The sequence below is a fragment of the Diabrotica virgifera genome, chromosome 4 (assembly GCF_917563875.1).
Source record: "Diabrotica virgifera virgifera chromosome 4, PGI_DIABVI_V3a".
Lineage (NCBI taxonomy): Eukaryota > Metazoa > Arthropoda > Insecta > Coleoptera > Chrysomelidae > Diabrotica > Diabrotica virgifera.
In genome coordinates, this window is record NC_065446.1 from 83,455,242 (window position 1) to 83,478,982 (window position 23,741).

The following is a 23,741-nucleotide window of genomic DNA, read 5'->3' on the forward strand; positions in this document are numbered from 1 at the left end:
CGACTTTGGACTACATCGATCTATTGAGCAACATCTTTTAGGTCCCATTTCAGAAACCATTTATAATATGTTTGCAGGTAATATTATACCCACACTTAACCAAATTTTAGCTGAATTAAAATCTAAAAATATTATTAATTGCTGTAAATCAACTTTAAGAAAATTTTTACTATCAAATGGTTTTAAGTATAAAACAATCAATAAACGACATACTATAATGGAAAGTGCCCGTTTAATAAAATGGCGTAATGAATATTTGGAAAAGATAACCGAGTACAGAAATAGCGGAAGAAAAATTTATTACTTAGATGAAACGTGGTTTGACACTAACGAAACAATTGGCAAAGTTTGGAGTAATGACAATGTAAAGTACAAAGTTAATGTACCACCTTCCAGGGGCAAACGAATATGCATTTTGCATTGTGGAGGGGAAGATGGTTGGGTAACCGATAGCTTACTATTAAGTGCAAAAGACATTAAAGACAGTTGTTTGGACTATCATCAAGATATTACGGGTGAACTTTTCGAATCGTGGTTTAAAAATAACTTATTACCAAATTTAGCAGACAACAGTGTTATTGTTTTAGATAATGCATCATATCATTCTAGACAACTTAAAAAAATTCCGAATAAATACTCTAGAAAGGATGAATTGCAAGATTTTTTATTATCACAAGATTTATATTTTGAAGATTGGTACACTAAAGACCAATTAGTAGAGGTACTTAATACAAAATTATTTGTAAATGAATATATTATTGATAATGCAGCAAGTAAAAATGGACATACAACTTTAAGACTACCACCATATTACTGCGTTTTAAATCCAATAGAGTTGTTATGGTCTCAACTGAAATATAATGTGAGACAAAAAAATGTAAGTCCAAAATGTTATAACACTGTCGTGAAACTAATAGATTCTGAATTTAAAAATATCTCTGAGGATAACTGGAAGAAAGCAATAGAGCACGTAAAAAATATCGAAAAAGAATATCTTAAAAACATTCCTGTTATAAATAAAATTATTATCAATGTGGAGAACAGTGATTCAGAAGAAGAAAGTGACGAAGTGTAATACCAAGACAACTTTCTCTCAATACTGAGCTTACCCGGAATATTTTCTTACATAATCAGGTGTAGGGATTATCAACATATTATGTTCAACACCAAACTACTGCTTCAATTTTTTAAGAAAAACGTGGCCTTATTATGAACACTTCACTTATTGTTGCAATAAGTGCAAATCTTTGAAAATCAGTTCGTAAGAGAAAATAATAATGTAAGTAAGTGTTGAATAGATAAACTTTTAATTTTTACTTCAAGGTTTTATAAACTATTTAAATAAGTATATATTTTTTTATCTTTCACTACCTACCGTTCGCTCAATTATTAATTAGTTTTTGTATACAAACCAATTATTGTTTGAACATCTTATAGAAAATGCATTGCAGAAATATGATAAAAGTAATTTAAACTTACACAAAATCATCAAGACATAAAATTAAGCTTTGTTTATAACAATACAAATTTATAGAACCAATTTTTTATAAAATATACCATATTATGTTTCATATAGGTCGGTACTGTCCTGTTATTCGTCGGTCATAGTTCATAGTGCTGCTTATCGCATTTTTCTCAAATAAATATAACGGGATAATACCTGAGTTGGTTAACCTTATTAATTGTTCTTAACATTAACTTACTTGTAGGCCCACATTGTTGTTCTTTATTCTTTAAGATTTATGGGTCTTAATTCATTATGTCTGTATAAAGAAGAACATTCTATTTTTTTTAATTTAATACAATGAAGAAGTCTTATTCTCTTAGTCTAATTAGTGTTACCTTAGTCTCCTATTATGTATGAGTATTATACTATAATACAGGGTGAGGCACATAAGCGGCCAATTAGAAATATCTCGAGGACTAAAGATCATGAAAAGTGAAATGAGGGGGTTTTGAAGAGTGAACTGTTTAATGAAAATATTTTCATCTATTTGCTACTTCCCGTTATACCGGAAGTTGCTTATAACTTCGTTTTTATTAATGAGACGCCTTGTATATTTTGTCATTTTTGGATTCTCCTCAATGTCCTCCTTCTTAAAATATGAGGTATTGTAATATTATATGGGGTAGCTTAAAAGATAATTACGTTTTTTTTATTAATTTCGTTGCAATATTCACACTCTGTAGAGTCGTAATGAATTGACATAAAAAACTCTGATTATGTTCAAATGATTTCTAATATAGTCTGCTATTGTTAAAAATTGTTAATATGGCGAAATGTTTAATTGTAATATACAGGGTTGGTCTAAACTCGGAATGACTATTTTTTGAGTTTTCTTATAAATGGAACAACCGGTATTTTAGTATTGAAATAAAGGTACACGGCAATTAGACCGAAATCATTAGAACGAAAGCAGTAGACCGAACTCATTAGACCGAAAAGCACTTTACCTAAACCTCACTAGACCGAACAGCATCAGGCCGAAATGGTACATAAATTAAAAAAGATTGCAGTAAATTAAAGACAGATATAAAAAAATATTTTTATATCTGTCTTTTTGTTTATTGTATTTTTTTGTGTTATTTTATATACAGTGCGGTGGAATAAGTGTTGCCCCCCCCCCCTGTTAACTTGTTTATTTTAAGAATATAAGCAAAACGCTCGGACAGGTCGATTTTTAAACGAACCATAGTATATTATAGCCTCATTATATACACCTCTTCAGGTGACAGCCATAAATTTGATTTTTTTTAATGGGAAAGCACATCATGTGACACCTCATTTAAAAGCTCTTAAAATACTGATTTCAAAAATGTATAATACTTAAATCCTTTTTGAGATCGTAGGCGCAATATTTCGATCGAACTCTTTTTAAACGCATTTATTTTTTTCGAATTCTGAGAAAACTAATAAGTATTTTTAAAAAATTTAAAGGCAGAATGAAAGATTAGATTATTACCGATGGCGGACAGTCCCTTAGAATAAACAAAAAGTTTCTTTTGAACGATATATTTGAAATTAAAATCACACTAAATTTTCTCTTTTTTCATCGCTGTGACTTATTAAAATAAACATTATAGGAGTTCTCAGGGATTTTGGACCATCGAGAAAACTATAATATTTCATTCTACGTTTAAATTTTTCAAAAATATTTATTAGTTTTTTCAGGATACGAAAAAAATGATTGCATTTAGAAAGAGTTCGACCGAAATTTTGCGCCTACGATCTCAAAAAGGATTAAAGTATTATATATGTTTGAAATCAGTATTTTAAGAGCTTTTAAATGAAGTGTCACATGATGTACTTTCCCATTTAAAAAAATCAAAGTTATGGCTGTCGCCTGAAGTGGGATCGCGTAAAGTTCGAAACGTTGATGCTGTAACATACTATGGTTAGTTTAAAAATCGACCTGTCCAAAAGTTTTGCTTATATTCTTAAAATAAACAAGTTAACAGGGGAGGGGCAACACTTATTCCACCGCACTGTATATACTGTGTAAATTGTTACTCTGCACAGTCTGATAAAAAATAATTTTACACCATTTTAACTGTTTCTAATAACCATCCAAATAACATTTAGTTGTAATTACATTTGACTTATCTCTTTTGCTGCGACAAATAAAAAGAAATTAAGGGTACATTTTATTTGGTTCTAATTTGAATTTAACAATAAACAAAAAAAAAACAAAGCAAAAAAAAACAAAGCAAAAAACAACCTCTAAACTATTTTTATTATTTAATTTTTAGTGTTGTACATAATAGATAGAAAATAAAACAAAAATAAATAAAAACAAAAAAACAAATAAAAAGAAACCAAGCAAAAAAGAACCTCTAAGTACTTTAAGCAGTACTTTGTGCTGCCAGTCCTAGGCCTGGATAAAGGGTGAAGGAAGGCTGATGATACCCTTGCTCAGATTACAATCCTGTTTGAGCACCTTGTATTATGTACCTAATGCTTTTCGGTCTCCTGATTTTCGGTCTAGTGAGGTTTCGTTAAAGTGCTTTTCGGTCTAATGAGTTCGGTCCACTGCTTTCGGTCTAATTATTTCGGCCTCTTTACAGTAAACCGAAATAAATTATATTTTATGGTACTTTTTATTTCTTAAGCATTCTTCGCCTATGCCTAACTGCTTTAATTTGTGTGTTATACGTGATCATTGATTATAGACACGGAGTGAACACGTGTCAGACACGTGTCTATAATCAATGTTTAAACCAAACGTTAATTCCAACAAAAATTACGTAACATTTTATTAGGTAGTACTAGTAGTAATATTCAATAAAAATATTTTTTTAATTCATGTTAATTTAGACTGATGTAGCTTAACCACACTAATCAATCACCAGGTATAAAAGAAGTTAAATATTGCATTGTTAGCTAGTTCAGAGCTATTCTGAAAATTTCAGGTGCCTATGTAATGTAGAACTATTTTTAAAATGAACTACAAAATTTGCGGAGACAGTGACAGAGAACAAGTATAAAAAAACGTTTTAAAAATTAAGTCCTTTTGTTTTAAAATAAATGGTGTGCCATCATAGGAAACGTGTGTCACCTATGATGGCATACTTGATTACTAAAAAAAAATTGAAGCGTGTAAAAAACGTTCAAAATCAATATTATATTGTACAAAACTTAAAAGGTACCTTAACCCTTAAACGCCCAAACTTTTTTAGGTTCCATGTACGCCCAAGGGTGGGTAAAAAATGTCCACCTCTTCTTTTTTAAGTACCGTGCCCAAATTTTTAGGCGTGGGTAGCTTCCATAACAATTTGCCGATATCGTTCTCGATCTTGTGCGGCATGTAACAATTGATCTGCTGATAAGCCAGTCCATTGACGAAGGTTTCGGAGCCATGAATATTTCTTTCGACCAATTCCTCTTTTTTCGTCGATCTTTCCATTGAGTATTAACTGCAGCATCCTGTATCTGCTACCTCTCATTATATGCCCCAGATATTCAAGTTTTCTCTTTTTTATCATCTTCATTAAGTCACCTTCGCCTTGACCTACTCTGTTTAAGACTTCTCTGTTAGAAATGCGTTGAACCCAAGATATTCTGAGCATTCTACGAGATGACCACATCTCAAAGGCTTCTAATTTGTTCATCATGTTAACCTTCATGATCCAGGTTTCACATCCATATAGTAATACAGGATACACATAACATTTTAGGAACTTTTAGTCCACCTCGAAAATAGCTAATATATTTATTAACAGTTGTTGAAAATGGATTAAACTTAAGAATATTATGCTTAATAAACACAGCATCTTCTAAAATATTAATATAAACAATTTACAAACCTTACAACAAAATTACAGTGTACATCAAAATTAACATACTAGTAATTCAGATTTGTCGATTTTCTCCATATTCTTTCTTTCAGCCTCCTCATTGGCGGATAATTATGTAGATTATGTAATTATACATCGAAAATTATATAAATTATCTTCCTACCAACGACAAATTATATAGAAACCTTTAGTAACAAGTTTTGCCAAGGGTGTACTTTTTATGTCCATCCATATTTAACTCAAGATGCTGCTTTTATTTTCAAAAATATTGGTAGAACCAAATTAACATTCGATAATGGGCTGTATTTTTAACAATAAATAATTTTTGAAAAAATTTCAACACGTAATAAATATGTTAGAAGGGAATACGCATTAGGTGGACATTTTTTACCCACCCTTAGGCGTTTAAGGGTTAAGTTGGAATTACTTGGCACCACAAAAATGCGTAGAAAATTTTAAATAAACTTAAAAAATTGAGTCAAAATTAGGTATGCCATCATAGGCGACTTTCCCCTAGTGGATGCGGACTATGAGTCTGCATACCTTTTTTACACGTGAAACGCATGATACTATAGTATGTGTGTGACCTTTTTTATATACAACCATTGTTATTTATTATTATATTTATTTAACTAAAAATATACAAAAGAAAAATGTAAATAAACAAAAAGAAAAAAAACATAAGTTCGGTCTTGCTTGAAAACATATTATCAAAATAACATTCTTCACATTATTGAAAATATTCCTCTAAACGTCAAATGGTGTTCCCAAATTTTTAACGACCTTTGTAGAAGCCTCAATCATGTTTGCCATTTTTTTGAAATTTCAAATGGATTGCATCCATCCCACCTGAAAAAAAAATAAAAACAAGGAAATTACGTTTTTTGAAGAGAGGTTAGGGAGAAGAGGGGTGGAAGGTTAAAATTGCGCTGAGCCTTATTTTTTAATTATATAAAACGTAAAAAAAATTGAATTGTGGGAGTGAGGGCATTTTGCCTATCTTAACGGGGGTATTCTTTTAACCTTACAAAAGAATGAAAAACAATTGAAGAAAATGCTTACTTTCGGGTTTAATTTGCAAGAATTTTTGAAGTTATACTTCTTTAGGCGCGATTGAGATTGAGGATGAATTTATATTGATCTGCGCGCATGCGCACACCGACAGTTTGGTATTAGTCTTTATACGGGCTCTGATTGGGTGTTGAAATGATCTGTCAATAATTGTTCAATATGGAGGTTATCGGTAAACAAAAATGTTGTATAATATATTAGTTTTTATTGTTGTGAGGACAGAAATAAAATCAAATTTATAATTACAGTGACTTTTTAAATAGTTTTGAAAAGCCACAAGTACGTAACTCTAAATTGTTCAGTTGTATTCCAATAAAAAATTATCTTCATACCTATTTGGAAAATGTAAAAAAATAATGTACTTACCTAGTACTTGCTATGCTATACCCCTAGTAGGCAATGCTTTAATTTACATAATCTGATTACGAACAAACTTTTTACAAATTTTCATCTAATGTATCGTTTTCTTACTCTATATATTGTTATATTTTAATTCGACAAAAATCAAACTAATAAAAATTCATATAAACAAAATGTCAAAAAGTTGTTCAGTTTGTGTATATTCCCACATGACGTATACGCGAAGGTGGTGCAGTTTGAAATCGCTTCGACTCTCGTTCGGCGGGATACACGGGAAGTAGGTTATACAAAACAAGCCCAATGCAAGTTATATCATTTTTTTAATTTTTTTTTATAGATTTTATGATTGGAAGTATATTATTATATAATTTTTTTCAGAAAATACGTATTTAATTAAAATTTTTGACAACAATTATTGTTCAGAAATCATTTGTGGCATTTTTCAATGTGTTTGTGTGTGTTTTATTCTTTTATTTTTTTAATTTTTGGTATTGTTTTAATAAAAATTTTTGAAAAGTAGTATAGAAACTGTTTAAAGTATATTGATTTCGTTGAAATCATATAATAGAAGTATAACTTCTTACGTGCGTACAAAGTACACACATTAATTTTTTTGTTTACATAGAGTGTTTAATTGAAAAAAAAACTCTTATTTTAAAGAACAAGTATAGTCAAGAAAGTCGTCTGTTAAACGTTTTCATCTACAACGCGTAGTGTTTTACAATAAAGAAATAAATTTAATTTAAATTAATTTGTTAATAAAAATCGATGACGCAGTAACAATTTGCATACGCAGGAGATAATAGGTATGCCGTTTTTATTGATTTTCCCCAGATATTACAGTTGAAAAATATCGGCCAGTAATTTTCTTTACGTGCTTTTTCGGCTGCGTTTCCTGGGGTACGAAAATACACTCACCGACACAAAATTTAGCCACCCAAAATTTTTGATTAAGTTTGACAATCTATAACTTTATTATTTGTACTCCGATTTTCAAGATTATTGCATCAGTTTATAGGTACATACATGTATTTATGTCGTTCGTCATTATTCCGGTTACGAAAATTTTTTGCTTACATGACATTATACGGAGGTGAATGGAAGCGTTGTTTTTTCTCATAATTTTAAAAAATTCTGTAGAAAAATTGGAGGGCTGATTTTGTTTCATTATCTTGAAGGTATTATTAAGGTTTTTTTTTTAATTATCCAAATATCTCTTATCTTGTAAGAGCTGTAATAAAAACACTGCTTTGAAGGTTTATTTAATTAAAAATATAAAAGCACTAAAATTAACAAAACAAAATTAACAACAAAACAAAACAATTCAATAGCCGGTACGTCTAGCTCTTGCAGCAGCGACGACTGCTGGCAATTTGTTTAGCATCGAATAAAGATGTGTTATACTTGCCTGGGGAATAGCCCGATATTCCTCTACCAGGGCCATAACGGTACCAAATTTTCCGAAGGGCTAGGATGACGGCAAATTTTTCTTAATTCATCCCATAAATGCTCAATAGGATTGAGTTCTGGGGTGCATGCGGGCCATTCTAATCTTATCAACCTCTATTTTATGAGTCAATCAGTGTTTTTATTTACAAAAAATTGTACAGATCTTACAAGAAAAGAGATATTCGGATAATTTAAAAAACAAAATTTTTAGTGATGTCTCTTTAGGAGTAATATGACAGGACTATGAGGACTATGAAACCAAATCAGCTATTCCATTTTTCCACAGAATTTTTTAAAGTTAGGAGAAAATATAATGCTTTCATTCACCCCTGTATAATGCCATGCAAGCAAAATTTTTTTGTTACCGAAATAATACCAAATGATATCAATACATGTAACTACAAACTGGTGCAAGAATCTTGAAAATCGGAGCACAAATAATAAAGTTATAAATTATTGTCAAACTTAATAAAAAAAGAATGCGTGTACTTTGTACGCACGTAAGAAGTTATAATTCTATTATGTGATTTCAACTAAATCAATATATGTACTTTAAACAGTTTATTTATATTTAATTTAAATATTAAACTAATTTTAATACTTACTACTTTTCAAAAAATTTTATTAAAACAATACCAAAAATTAAAAAAATAAAATAATAAAACACACACAAACACATTGAAAAATGCCACAAAGAAATGATTTCTGAACAATAATAGTTGCCAAAAATTTTAATTAAATACGTATATTGTGAAAACAATTATATAATAATATACTTACAATTATAAAATGTATAAAAAATATCAAAAAATAATAACTTGCATTGGAGCTCGAACCCGCTTCCCGTCGATCCCGTCGTTAGAAAGTCAAAGCGATTTCCCACTGCGCCACCTTCGCGTATATATCATGTGGGAATATACACCAACTGAACATTTACACCATAAACGTTTTGACATTTTGTTTATTTATATAAATTTAATCAAATTATTACATTGATTTTTGTCGAATGAAAATATTAAAATACAACAAAAAATAGAGTAAGAAAACGATATATTAGATGAAGATTTGTAGAAAGTTTGTTCGTAATCAGATTATGTAAATTAAAGCATTTCCTACTAATAGGTAAACTCGTTTAAAAGAGCCAAAGAAATCATTTACCTGGGAGCCAAAATAGATGAAAATGGTCATGAAGAAGGGGACATAAAGGCAAGAATAGCTAAAGGAAATAAAAAATATGGAGCATTACGCACATTATTGAAATCCAAATACGTATCAAGAAAAACAAAAATAAGAATTTATAAGACTGTTATCAGACCTACAGTAACATACGCAAGCGAAACATGGGTGCTCAAAAAGTCAGAAACAGACCTGTTAGAAAGATGGGAGAGAAAAATGCAAAGAGCAATATATGGAGGTGTGAAAATAGAAGGTCAGTGGAGAAGAAGAACCAATAAAGAATTGGAAGAACTATATCAAGAGCCAACGATTACGACGACGATCAAAGCACAGAGAATACGATACTTGGGGCACATAGAGAGAATGGGAAGTAAACGAATGCCAAAAATGGTACTTTCACGAAGACCAATACAAAAGAGGAGGAAACGCAGGCCAAGGAAAAGATGGAAGGACAGTGTATATGAAGACTTGAAGAAAAGTAACAGTGAGAGATGGACAGAACTAGCATTGGACAGAAGGAGATGGAGAGAGGTTGTCAAGGAGTGTATAAAAAGACTGAAGTGTATTTAAATAAAATTTATAAGTTATGTAAGTTATATTAAGTTATTTACTATATTATTTATGTAATCAAAAATGTAAACATTTTAGCCCTAGGCCTACAAGGCCTGTTGCGCTTAATAAATAACTAATAGGTAAGTACATTATTTTTTTACATTTTCCAAATAGGTATGAAGATAATTTTTTATTGCAATACAACTGAAACATTTAGAATTGCGTACTTGTGGCTTTTCAAAACTATTTAAAAAGTCACTACAATTATAAATTTTATTTTATTTCTGTCCTCACAACAATAAAAACTAATATATACAACATTTTTTTTACCGATAACCTCCATATTGAACAATTATTGACAGATCATTTCAACACCCAATCAGAGCCCGTATAACGATTAATACCATACTGTCGGTGTGCGCATGCGCCCAGTAAAATAAAAATTCACTCCCAATCGCGCCTAAAGAAGTATAACTTCAAAAAAATTTTGGGTAGCGGAATTTTGTGTCGGTGAGTGTTTAACACATTCAAAAAAAATTCTATTAGACTTTCATTTATAAATTGGTAGACATTTATATTTGCCTCAAAAGTTAAACATTTTTACACTAGTGTTTAATTTTGTCATTCGTGAACCAATCACATTTTTCATACGGGATCCAACGTAATTCACTATTTGACGAAATTGGAAATTATAAAACAAACACGCCTAGCTGTTTCACTAAAAAAGTTTGGAATGAGAAATTCAATTTTAATTAAAAGTCCAATTGGATCGATGTGACAGCATTTTTCACGTTCATCACAATATTGTTAGTCGGCGCTTGTTGCGGCTAAAATTTAGAAAGCATTTAATCCAATACAGCTTTTTCCTTTAACTTTAACTAAAAACGACGTACTTGAATATTTACTATATCATTTTTCCGTCTAAAAATCCATCTAAAGTTAATTCAGTTCAAATTTTTAAAATTATATTCTAATATAAAATTTTTGGAGCCACAGATTATGAATTTTATTATTTTTTTATTACAACTTTAAACTATTAAAAATGGCGGATGCGACATAAAATGTCCGAATCTCATTCTGGTAGATGAACGATGTTATCTACCGAATAAGCAAGATTGATAGAGAGAAGCCGATGATAGTAAACCATAATCGCCTGGTATCACTCGAAAGAGACTACGACGTAGATGAAGAAGTAGAAGTAAATCAAGTCCAAGAAGTACCTGATCTCACGTTTCAGGAAGTCATGCGGGCCTATGAAAGTAACTGTAAAGCAAGACTCAAGCAACGGCGGATCCAACAACCCTGCAAGGTGGGGGCAACGAAATACAAATTTTCTCGTGACTGGCGTACGCAGGATTCTTTGAGCTGTTATTTTCTTATTCTTCATGTACCATGCCCTTTCGAAACGTTGGTTACCATCATAGGTATCTTAATTTTATTTATTGCCACCCTAAATCAACCATGAAGTTCTTCTTCGTCCTGGACGGCGTTTGCCTGCTATTTTCACTTGAATAATATTTTGTAGCAACCTATATTTGGGACCTCTCATTAAACGTCAGAAATAATCCAGCTATCTCTTCTTGGTGCTTTTTATAATCGCAGTAGTCTTGCTGAGACATTCTAGTATTGTGGAGTTTCGAATCTTGTCCATCCAAAAACTCTTAAAATTCTTCTATTGCACCACATTTCGAGAACCTCAAGACCATAAAGATCGATTTTATTCACAGTACAAGACTCGACACCATACAGTAAGACCGAGAATATGTAGCAGCGAAGTAGTCGGATCCTTAATGCCAATTTTAGGTCTCTGTTACATAATACTTTGGACATCCTTCTAAAAGCGGCTCTTATTCGGGGGGTTTTATTAAATGATCAAATTACCATAACATAGCACCAGCAATTACTATTTTTATCTGGTCTCTGGCATTGAATTGAATAAATAGCAATAAACAGATTTATTGTGGTACTTTTTCATTTATTATGTTCCAAAGACTTTTAATAATTTTCGATTTCAAGGAATTCTGCCATATTTATGTTTCAGTTATTCAGTTATCAACAGGACACAAAATTCCCTATTTATGTTCAATCGTAATCTCTTTCTTAAAAACAGTGTCAGTAGACACCAGGCGAGGTCTCAAGGAGGGGGCAATTGACCCCATTGACCCCCCTTGGATCCGTGCCTGGACTCAAGAAAAGCAAGATCTACTCTCACTTCCCGATAACTACTCACTGTCCCATACAATCCCGGCCAGTATTAATAGTCTAAGAGCTAGTGAACCCTCCGAGTAAAGGTCGTCCTGTAAGGCTAGAAATTTTTCTAGTGATAATTCATAGCACACCAAGGCTAAAAACTATGACCTGGCAGGCCTCAGTGGTGCACGTATATCAACCAGGTGAATCGAAAAGTGCAAATTTAGGGGGTAAAATAAACTTTCTCCTGTAAGGTTTAAATTTAAGTATGTGTTTGAGTAAGTCATTTAGAAGAAATGTGTACAATGATAGGCGATTCTGAAGAGCATAAGACGAGGGGAAAAATTAGGGGTTTTTCCTAAAATTATTCTTTTTGCATCGAACAAATTTTTTTTAGATTTTTTGAATCATTCCAAACAGAAAACGCCTTTAGTGATTTTTCTCTTAAATTAATAGTTTTTGCTATATAAGCGATTGAAAATTTTAAAAATTGCGAAATCGGCCATTTTTAACCTTAAATCGGACATTTATCTAAAAATTTCAATGTTGCCAAGGTACGTAGATATTCTTTAAGCATTGATTGATGAAATCCCGAACAGTTTTTTGCAATAAAATATCGAAAATCCCTTTGTTTTTTTAATTGCTAATCAAGCGGGTGCGACACTATAATATAAGTGAGGACGTTTGAGTTTGCATAAATTCATTATCTCGAGAATGGGCAAATTTCAACAGAAATCCTCAGACAGGTCGATTTTTATTTTTGAGTTAAGACTTTTTGGCATATATATAATACTAGTGACGTCATCCATCTGGGCGTGATGACGTAATCGATTATTTTTTTAAATAAGAGTAGGGGTTGTGTGACAGCTCATTTGAAAGGTTATTTAATTCTCTATTCAGTAATGTAAACATTAACATAATTATTTATACAGGATGTACAAAAAAATTTTTTCTTCTATTTGTCAAATTTAATCAAAGTTAATTTAATAAAAAAATCCCTGTATAAATAATTATGTTAATGTTTATATTAGTGAATTGAAAATTTAATAAAAAATCATCGATTACGTCATCACGCTCAAATGGATGACGTCACTAGTATTATATATATGCCAAAAAGTCCTAATTTAAAAATAAAAATCGACCTGTCTGAGGATTCCTCTTGAAATTTGTCCATTCTCGAGATAATGAATTTATGCAAACTCAACGTCCTCACTTATACTACAGTGTCGCACCCGCTTGATTAGCAATTAAAAAAACAAAGGGGTTTTCGATATTTTATTGCAAAAAACTGTTCGGGATTTCATCAATCAATGTTTAAAGAATATTTACGTTTCTTGTCAACATTGAAATTTTTAGATAAACACCCGATTTAGGGTTAAAAATGGCCGATTTCGCAATTTTCAAAATTTTTAATCGCTTATATAACAAAAACTATTAACTTAAGAGAAAAATCACTAAAGACGTTTTCTATTTGGAATGATTCAAAAAACCTAAAAAAATTTGTTCGATGCAAAAAGAGTAATTTTAGGAAAACCCATAATCTTTCCCCTCGCCTGGCAAGGTCTTATGCTCTTCAGAATCGCCTGTCATTGTACACATTTCTTCTAAATGACTTACTCAAACACATACTTAAATTTAAACCTTACAGGAGAAAGTTTATTTTACCCCCTAAATTTGCACTTTTCGATTCACCTGGTAGATATACGTGCACCACTGAGGCCTGCCAGGTCATGGTTTTTAGCCTTGGTGTGCTATGAATTATCACTAGAAAAATTTCTAGCCTTACAAGACGACCGTTAGTCGGAGGGTTCACTAGCTCTTAGACTATAAAGATGCACAAGGGTTGGCATCCGCCTTTCGAAGTATGTTTGGTCGAGTTGCAGAACTTCAATATCAACTGATAGCTCGCGGAAAAGCTTTGAAACTCCAAGATCACGTTACCTTTTCTATCTAGTAACAAAAGGTACTGTCCATAATTATCCTACCTAACAAGATGTATGGGAAGCATTGCTTCAATTGAGAAAGCACTTATTGGAGTCCAACGTGCAAATGTTAGCCATTCTAAAGCTAGAATAAGGCGGATTTCCGACATATGGTGGAAGAAATATTTAAAAACACCAAAGTTCAGGTATTAGCCTGTTGCAATCCGCATGGTTACTGGTGCGGAGTGAAAACTATCCCTTTTCATTTTTGTAAAACTGGTAGTTGTAAAACAGGACTCAGTTGCCGATACCAGCATCCAGTTGCAGTCCCGATCAGGTTCCAGGAGGAACCATCTCTTAAGGAGGGGACAATGCTACGCGAATCGCCACTAACAGAAACTCCGTCGCCAATTAACCAGTCCATTATGTGAGGCCCTGATTAAGGCGTGTTCTAGTGGGTTCGAACATTCTAGTGGGTTCGAGAAAGGCTGTCAAGCCTAGCTGTTTGACTAAAAAAGTTTGGAATGAGAAATTAAATTTTAAGTAAAGGTCTAATTGGATCGATGTGACAGCGTTTTTCACGTTCATCACAATACTGTTAGTCGGCGCTTGTTGCGGCTAAAATTTAGAAAGCATTTATAGGGCAGTTAATGAGGATATTTGGCTCCGAATTCCATCCTACTATATCGATTTACTCGATATTTTCAGAGTAAGTAGGGAATATATCAGGAAACAAAGTCTATCCCATGCCGATGTGTGCTTTTATCTTTTAGGTGGTTCCCACCCTTTCTCGGGGGTGGAAAATTTTTTAGTTAAAATAACCACGGATGTGGCTAGAGAACCTAATTCTAAGCAAAAACTGTTCTATAATTTTTTTTGAAAACTCAATACTTTTTGAGTTATTCGTGGTTGGATATTGGCCATTTCCATAAAAAAGGACATCTTTTAGGACGGTTTTTTGCAAAGAAAACTATATAAAATATTTTTGTAGCTTATAAAAAAACAAAGAGACTCGTTCTTTCACAAATCTTCTAGTTATAACACAAAATGAAATATGGTAGGTGAGAATAGTTTGTTTTTTTGGTGCATGCTCAAATCGGTGCATTCAACTTGAAATAACAGAGAAACGGTCTATTTTAGGTGTATAATGCTACCAATACCTTTTGGAGTGCTTGAAAAGACCTTTAAAATGAGTAATATTGAATGTCGATTACATTCAACCTAAGCGAGATATGCTGCAAAATATTGATGACTAATGTATTTTAAGAAAAAATGGGAAGTATATTTTTAACCCCTCATCCTTCAGAATTTAAATACATCGTTTTCCTTCTACAATACTTTTTATTATAGTATTATTTCTATGTTCAAAAAGTTGGACGGGTGTAAAATGAATGGTTTGTGAAAAAAATAAGATCAAATTATAAAGCGCATTTTTAAATTTTCTTAAAAATCTTCCTTTTTCTCCATGTAACTCGAAAATGATAAGAGATACGAAAAAAGATACCCAACAAAAATGTAGGGTTTCTTTAGATAAAAATTTTTATTTTACATTTCATTACTGTATCTCTTACTGTTTTCAAGTTACAGGGAAAAAAATAAGATTTTTAAGAAAAATTAAAAATGCGCTCTATAATTTGATCTTATTTTTTTTAAAACCATTTATTTTAAACCCGTCCAACTTTTTGAACATAGAAATAACACTATAGTAAAAGGTACAGTAGAAGGAAAACGACACATTTAAATTCTGGCGGATGAGGGCTTAAATATACTTCTCATTTTTTCTTAAAATACATTAGTCATCAATTTTTTTGCATATCTCGCTTATTTTGAATGTAATCGACCTTTAGTATTGTTCATTTTAAAGGACTTTTCAAGCACTACAAAAGGGATTGTTAGCATTATACCTAGTGTGACCAACTCCTTTTTAGTCGAATTCGGGACAAGGCTGAAAAAAATACCTAAAATACGGGACTTTTCAATGAAAATCGGGCCATTTTTTAAAAAATAGAACTTAAACCCTCGTAAGGCGGTGCTTAGATTCTTACGTAAACAACGGTGCGGGGTGTACTTGCACCCCATCCGTATATCCATTTTTTTATATGTGAACGTTGGAGAAATTGATTTGAAAGATAATTAGGACTTGTTTTTCATATTATGAAACATAATTTTACAAACAAAGTTCTTATTAAAAACAATATTATCGCTGCAAGACAAACACTTAAAATGTTTCACAGTGTGAGCAATACAAAGTTTTTACACGCAATACAATTATGCCGGGACTTTCGTTCTTTTCTCTCTCACATAAATAACACTGACATTGTCCGATAGCTCTGTTAGTTCCAGTTGGAACAGCAGAAACGTCTAATTCAGGATGAAATTTTCATCACTTGCACCTTACAGTCATATTTCCAAAAACAAAAACACTTAAACGCAAATAGTTTTAAATGCTGTAATGGGTGGAATGTGTTTAGAATTGAATTTAATGCGAATAAAAAAATGGACAAAAATCAAAAAAATTAATCAAAAAAGATAGGTGAGAAAAAGGAGGTCTGGGGTGCACCTGCACCCCCGCACCGCCTTACGAGGGTTAATATCATCATTTTATTGATTACTTAATATTTTTATAAAAATACCAAGTTTCTTGTAAAAGGTATATATTAAAATACCCTAAATAAGGGTCACAATACAAAACGTTTTCGGATTAAGGAATCCATCATCAGTGTTTAAAAGCCAAAATTTGCATGCCTGAGCCACCAAAATGTATCGGGTAAAAACCCTTTAAATGTAAATAATAAGGATGTTTTACATATTTATATAAAATTCATTGGATGGTATAGATAAACCTGGATGTTACCCAGGGCAACACAGGACTCTCCCCACGTGGTTGGAACTTTTTTTGGAGAAAACCTCACATATTGGATTTCAATGGCCAACTCGTTTTCTCCAAAAAAAGTTCCAACCACGTGGGGAGAGTCCTGTGTTGCCCTGGGTAACATCCAGGTTTATCTATACCATCCAATGAATTTTATATAAATATGTAAAACATCCTTATTATTTACATTTAAAGGGTTTTTACCCGATACATTTTGGTGGCTCAGGCATGCAAATTTTGGCTTTTAAACACTGATGATGGATTCCTTAATCCGAAAACGTTTTGTATTGTGACCCTTATTTAGGGTATTTTAATATATACCTTTTACAAGAAACTTGGTATTTTTGTGATTTATGGTATACAGCCAGCTACAGGAAGTTTATTTTCCTCCTGGATTTTAATATTTTTATGCTAACAAAAACTTTTTTGATGGGATGGGTTGTAATGATAATTACATGTTTGTTAGTTTTTGACGTTTTGACTTCAAATCCGGAAATCGTTTTCAAAAAAGGAAAAGTTAGAGAATCAACTGACGTTGGATTTCCATGTAAATAGAACCTTAGGTTAATATAAAAATATAATTATCATTGTTTGATATTCATGTTTTTGAATCGTCTTTTCAGAAGACGATAATTAAAATACAGAAACGGGAAAAGCCCATAGTTTGAGTTTTCGTAGAAAATATAAAACAAAATATAAACTATATTAAATCCATGCGTTTTGGATGTGGTATTAGCATTACACTCTAGAAATTGTCGACTTTTTTCCTTCCACCAATTCAATTTGATGTGAATTCTTAGAAAAATAACGTATTCAAAATGTCAAAATAGAATTTTACCAAAACGTAGAAAATTCGGATGGCCCGGAAGCCTTGTCCGGGACGCCGGGACACGACTTCGTAATTTGGGCCATGTCCCGGATTTTTCGGGCTAGTTGGTCACACTAATTATACCCCTAAAATCAACCGATTCTCTGTTATTTCAAGTTGAATACACCGATTTGAGCATGCACCAAAAAAACAAACTCTTCTCACCTACGATATCTCTGTTTGTATTATAACTAGAACATTTGTGAAGGAAAGAATTTCTTTGTTTTCTTATAAGCTATAAAAATGTTATATATAGTCTTTTTGGTGAGATGCATAGTTTTTAAGGTATTCGCAAAAAACCGTCCGAAAGGGTGTCATTTTTCATGAAAATGGCCAATTTTCAACCACGAATAACTGAAAAAGTATTAGTCCATTAAAATGTTACATTTGGGTTGCATTTCTTAGAGGAGTCAATTTTATTTTTTTGATGTGTAGGGGGGTTCAGTGGAAGCTTAAGTTCAAGTTTTTGGGGTAGCCACCCTTGTCCCCCGGCCGCCATATTGGAAAAAGGGGTGCAAAGGGCTTTCGCGCTGTATCTCCTAAACTAGCAATCCTACAGAAAATTTCATTATAAATAAAATGTAGCAAATTAAATTTTATACAATTTTATATTTATTACTTTTTATCGTCAAGTGAACAACAAAAAAGTTATACACAAAAATATGAGAAAATTTTGTAAGAAGTTTCCTTTTGGAGGTTATAACTTTTTCCGTTCATTTCACAATAAAATAATATCATAGCGATTTTGTAGAGGATATTTCAATGAACAATTTTCACTATAAAGTTGTTTAATTTTATTTATTATCTAGGTTTTACAGCGCTCCAATCTTGACCAGATTCTCGAATTCTCATAGGAATACAATAAAAAAAAAAATACGTTTCTATCTAATATATTAGTCGAGCGGCAGCAATCGTTATGCCGACCGCGAAAATCAAATTTAAGGTGAATGACAAATTTTGGTCTATTTTTATGTTTTCGAGGTCGCTGAATCCGAATATGATGTTTATTTTTATCTAGATTTGTTGGAACATGTTCAAAAATCAAATTTTATACAAAAATGCCGAAAATCAGTTTTGATGATTTTTCAAATTTACCTCGCTGTATCCTTGGTCGCTGTAAATATTTCCTTTTGAAAATTTTACTGTGTCATCTTTGAAGTATGTAGATAACAACGGAATTCGTCCAAAATGTTTAAACACATTAAAAAAGGAGTTGCTAGTTTTTAAACATTTTGTCATCATATTTCGTTAGTTTCATCGTTTCATGTTTACTTAAAAAAGTTGAGTGACAAATTTTTTTAGTTTATAATTTTAACCAACACAACAGTAAAATGTAATTCATGAAGAAATTTTTGCGAAAATTTTAAGTCAAAGTATACAATAGAAAAAAAGTTATGTTACTTCATAGACAAGCGGCACACCCCAAACACGCTTGTATCTCGAGATGCTGACCACGGTGTGGTGAATGGGTAATTTTGGTCATACTTTATGATTTTGATATCAAAAATTCGTTTTTTGCCCTTCTTAAGAATTTTGCATTTTGCGGTTGCGTCACTCTTCTTCTGAACCGGCAAACAACTTCTTGTGCCTTTTCCATATATGCTTAGGGTTATAAGTTTTATAGTGGGGAGAAAGGTCAAAAACAGATTAATAATAGCATAGGATTGTTAAAGTCATAATAAATTGTATGAATGAAGAATATGTATAGATAGAAAAGTAAGCCTAACTTTTGTTTTTATTGTATAACTATGAGCATTCGAGAATCTGGTCAAGTTTGGAGCGCTGTAAAACCTATATAAATAAACATAATTAAACAACTTTATAGTGGAAATTGTTTGCTGAAGAACCCTCTACAAAATTGCTATAATGTTATTTAATTTTAAAATGAACTGAAAAAAAGTTATAACCTCCAAAAGGAAACTTGTTAAAAATTTTTTACATATTTTTATGTATCTTTTTTGTTGGTCACTTGACGATAAAAAATAATAGAAACAAAATTGTAGAAAATTTAATTTGCTACATTTTAGGTTTAATTTGATCTTCCGTAGGGTTGGTAGTTTACGAGATATAGCGCGAAACCGCTTTGCACCCCATTTCCAAGATGGCGGCCGGGAGACAAGGGTGGCAACCCTAAAAACTTGAACTTAAGCTTCCATTGATTCCCCCTACACATTAAAGAAATAAAATTGACTCCTCTAACAAATGCAAGGTATGGCTTAAAAAATGTAACATTTTAATGGAGTATATTGAGTTTTCAAAAAAAATATAGAACAGTTTTTGCTTAGAACTCGGTTCTATAGCCACTTCCGTGGTTAGTTTAATCGAAAAAATTTTCACCCCCGAGAAGATAAAAGTGCACATCGGCATAGGGTAGGCTTTGAATTAGGAGATAAGTAGAGGCTATTCCAAAAATTTCATTAAATTCCATGCAGTAGGATAGAATTCAGAGGTAATATCCTATTCTTGCTCCCATTGACTGGCGTATTAATCAAATACAACATTTTCCTTTAACTTTAACTAAAAACGACGTACTTGAATATTTACTATAAAATTTTCCGTCTTAACATCCGTCTAAAGTTAATCCTTTACCACTGACATGACGTGCGGCATGCCATACCGCGTCAAAAATATATTTTGTTGTTATAAAAGATTTCTAGAACACCATTTGTGTGCCTTCAAGTGGTGTGTAATTGTACCTGCTCCCAATTGGTGCAGTTTTAGGATGGTTTAGTCTTTCGTTAGGATCAAGAATTGCAAAGATTTAACTGTTGAGGTTGGTGCGGCACTTGTCGCGATCCGTAACCGTTACAAATATTTATATTTATAAATACATAGGTACTTTAATTATTCGAATAAGAAAAAATATGGCGGATGGTCATGATAGCATTAATGAAGACGGTAAAAGAAAAAGTAAAGAGGAGCTAGACATATTTAGCAGGAGCAGAAAAGTGACTCGAACACCAGACAGGTGGAAACCATCAACGAATGAAACCAGCAGCCAAAATGAACTCAAGAAAAGATAAAATAGAAATAACCTTGGAAGCATATCAGAAAGAAAAGAAGAAAAATAACCTAATAATGAGAGGCTTACCAATAGACACAATAGAAGCAGAGCAACTAGAAAATTTCATAGAAGCAAAAATGGGAGTAAAATCAGAAATAAATAGGGTAAAAAAGATAAATGAAACAATGTGTGTTATCGAATGTAAAAAATTCGAAGATAAAATGAAAATACTGAAAGGCAAGGGAAAACTAATGAACTATAAGCAACATAGAGTATATAATATAGAATGTGACCTAACATTAAAAGAGATAGAAATACAAAGAAATCTTAGGAAGATAGCAGCAGATGAAAAGACTAATGGGAAAAGGACAAAAATTGGATATGGTTTCATAGTTATTGAAGAAATTAAGTGGAAATGGAACCAAAAACAAGCCGGATAGAAAAAGTAACATACAATACAGAATACAGAACCAACTTGTTCAAAAATCTAGCTGAAGAAAACACAATGACGGACCGAGAAACAAAACAGGCACAGAACAGGGACATGAGCAGATTTAAAGATAATAACACAAACGGAAGGAAAAACAAATTGAAGTACAACTTAAACATAGAAAAGAACAGAACAATTTTGAAAATGGCATCATGGAATGTAAGAGGTATAAATGGGAAGGAAATAGAACTGGGGGAAGAAATTAGAGATAAGAACATTGAAATAGTAGCTATAACAGAGACAAAGAAAAAAGGAAGAGGATCAATAATATTAGAAAACGGAATGTTACTAATATACAGTGGAGTGGAAGAAACGAAGAGAGCTCAGGCAGGAGTAGCGTGCATGATTAAGAAAGACAGTATCAACAAAGTAAAAAATTGGATGTATTACAACGAACGTATACTAAGAGTAGACATATATATGGATACAGAGAAAACCAATACAAACCTAATCATATGCTATAGACCAGATGAAGACGAAACAAAAAACGAAAAGAATGAGTTCTGGGACAAATTACAAGAAGTGATAAATGATTGTACAGAGAAAATTGTGATCACAGGAGACATAAACAGTAGAGTGGGGAAAGAAGCAGAAAAATATAATAATGTCATAGGACCTTATGGGGAGGAAAAAATAAACAAAAATAGAAAATTACTACTCGAATTCTGTCTAGAATCTAGACAATAACCTGGTGATTATGAACACACATTTTCAACATAAAAGGATACACAAGATCACAAGAGAAGTAAAATCAAGAGACGAACAATCAATTATAGACTATACTGTAGTGCCAAAAACAGAGAAGAACTGGATAAGAGACGTAAGGGTGAAAAGAAGTTATGAAATTAGTAGTGACCACTATCTACTAGAAACCGCATTCAAATGCAAAAGAAAAGAAATAAAAAGAAATGAGAACATAACCAGAAAACACAGAAAAGTAATAAAAATTTATTAACTAAGGGAAGAAACAACGAAAATAAGATACACAGAAGGGCTAGAGAAAGAGATGGACAATGAACATGAAATAACAGAAACAATAGAAGAAGAACGGGGAAAATTTAAAAATGCGATGATAAAAACAGCTAAATCAATATGTGGAACTACAAGAAATAACAACAGAGGGAAACGAACATCTTGGTGGAACGATGAAGTGAAAAGAGAAATAAAAGAAAAGAAGAAATTATGGAAAGGATACATACAAGACAAAACACAATAAAAATATGAGAATTATAAGAGACAAAAAACAAAAGTTAAAGAGATAGTTAAGAAAGGGAAAAAGAAAAGTTGGGAAAAATTCGGAGAAAAAATGGAATAAAACAGCACAGAAAACGTAAAATTATTTTATAGAACACTGAAAAACCTAAGCAGCAACAAAGAAACGAAACTGAAACAAATAATGAACAAGGCAGGAGCAATAATAAATGACGATAAGACAATAATGAAAAGATGGAGGGAACATTTCCAGCTGATACTGAATGGAAATCAAGCGAATACATTGGAGAAGGAAAGCCACATCAATAGAGTATCCATGAGAAACACGGAAAATCCATAAACTACAGAAAAAGAAGAACTAGAAGAAGCAATAAAAAAGATAAAGATTGGAAAAGCACCAGGAAGCGATGAAGTAGCACCAGAAATGATGAAATATATAGGAGTAAAAGCAAAAGAAAAATTGTTATACATAAATATATAACCTAATATGGAAGAACCCAGATATATATACCTAAATATATAACCCAGAGAATGGACAAATGCGGTAATTATACCTATATACAAGAAAGGAAACACTAGAGACTGTAAGAACTATAGAGGTATATCATTACTATGTGTAGCAGCAAAAGTATACGAAACCATAATAGAAAGGAAAATCAGAAAAGAAATTGAACATAAATTAGAGGACGTACAAAGTGGATCCAGGAAAGGACACAACACACAAGACCATATATTCACCATGCAACAAGTAATAGAAAAAGCATAAAAGTAGAATATAGAAATATATCTGAGCTTTATAGACATGGAAAAAGTATTCGACTCAGTCAAAAGAAAAGATATATGGGAAAGCCTAAAGAAGAAGGAAGTAAGTGAATAACTGATAGAAGCAACAAAGAGTATATACATGAAAACAACAAATACAGTAAGAATGTTAAATATACAGTTAGAACCATTTGAAGCAACTCAAGGATTTAGACAAGGGGGAAGTCTCAGCCAAGTGCTATTCATAAATGTAATAGATGAGATAGTGAAAGAATGTAAAAAAACTTTCAAGAAATACTGCATCGGTTGAAACAGAATGCAAATGATAAACGCTGAGGTGTGTATATTTGCAGACGACATAGTATTAATTGCGGAAACAGCAGAAAAACTGAAATACAACTTAGAGAAATGGAACCTAGAAGCAAGCAAATACAACTTAAACGTAAACAAAGACAAGACTCCGATAATGAAAATATCAAGGAAACAAGGGACGGAAGATCAAATAGAAGTAATGATAG

The 23,741-nt window shown here is 31.9% G+C and overlaps 1 protein-coding gene across 1 annotated transcript in view; it reads left to right on the forward strand.

Moving 5' to 3' along the window:
- Nucleotides 1–217: 217 nt before the first annotated feature.
- The window catches only part of LOC126883603 (uncharacterized), a 37,641-nt gene continuing 14,117 nt past the window's right edge, over nucleotides 218–23,741 (forward strand). The window contains exon 1 of the mRNA XM_050649254.1: nucleotides 218–877. Within this exon, the coding sequence (XP_050505211.1) occupies nucleotides 218–877 (660 nt within the window). The remainder of the gene's footprint in view (nucleotides 878–23,741) is intronic.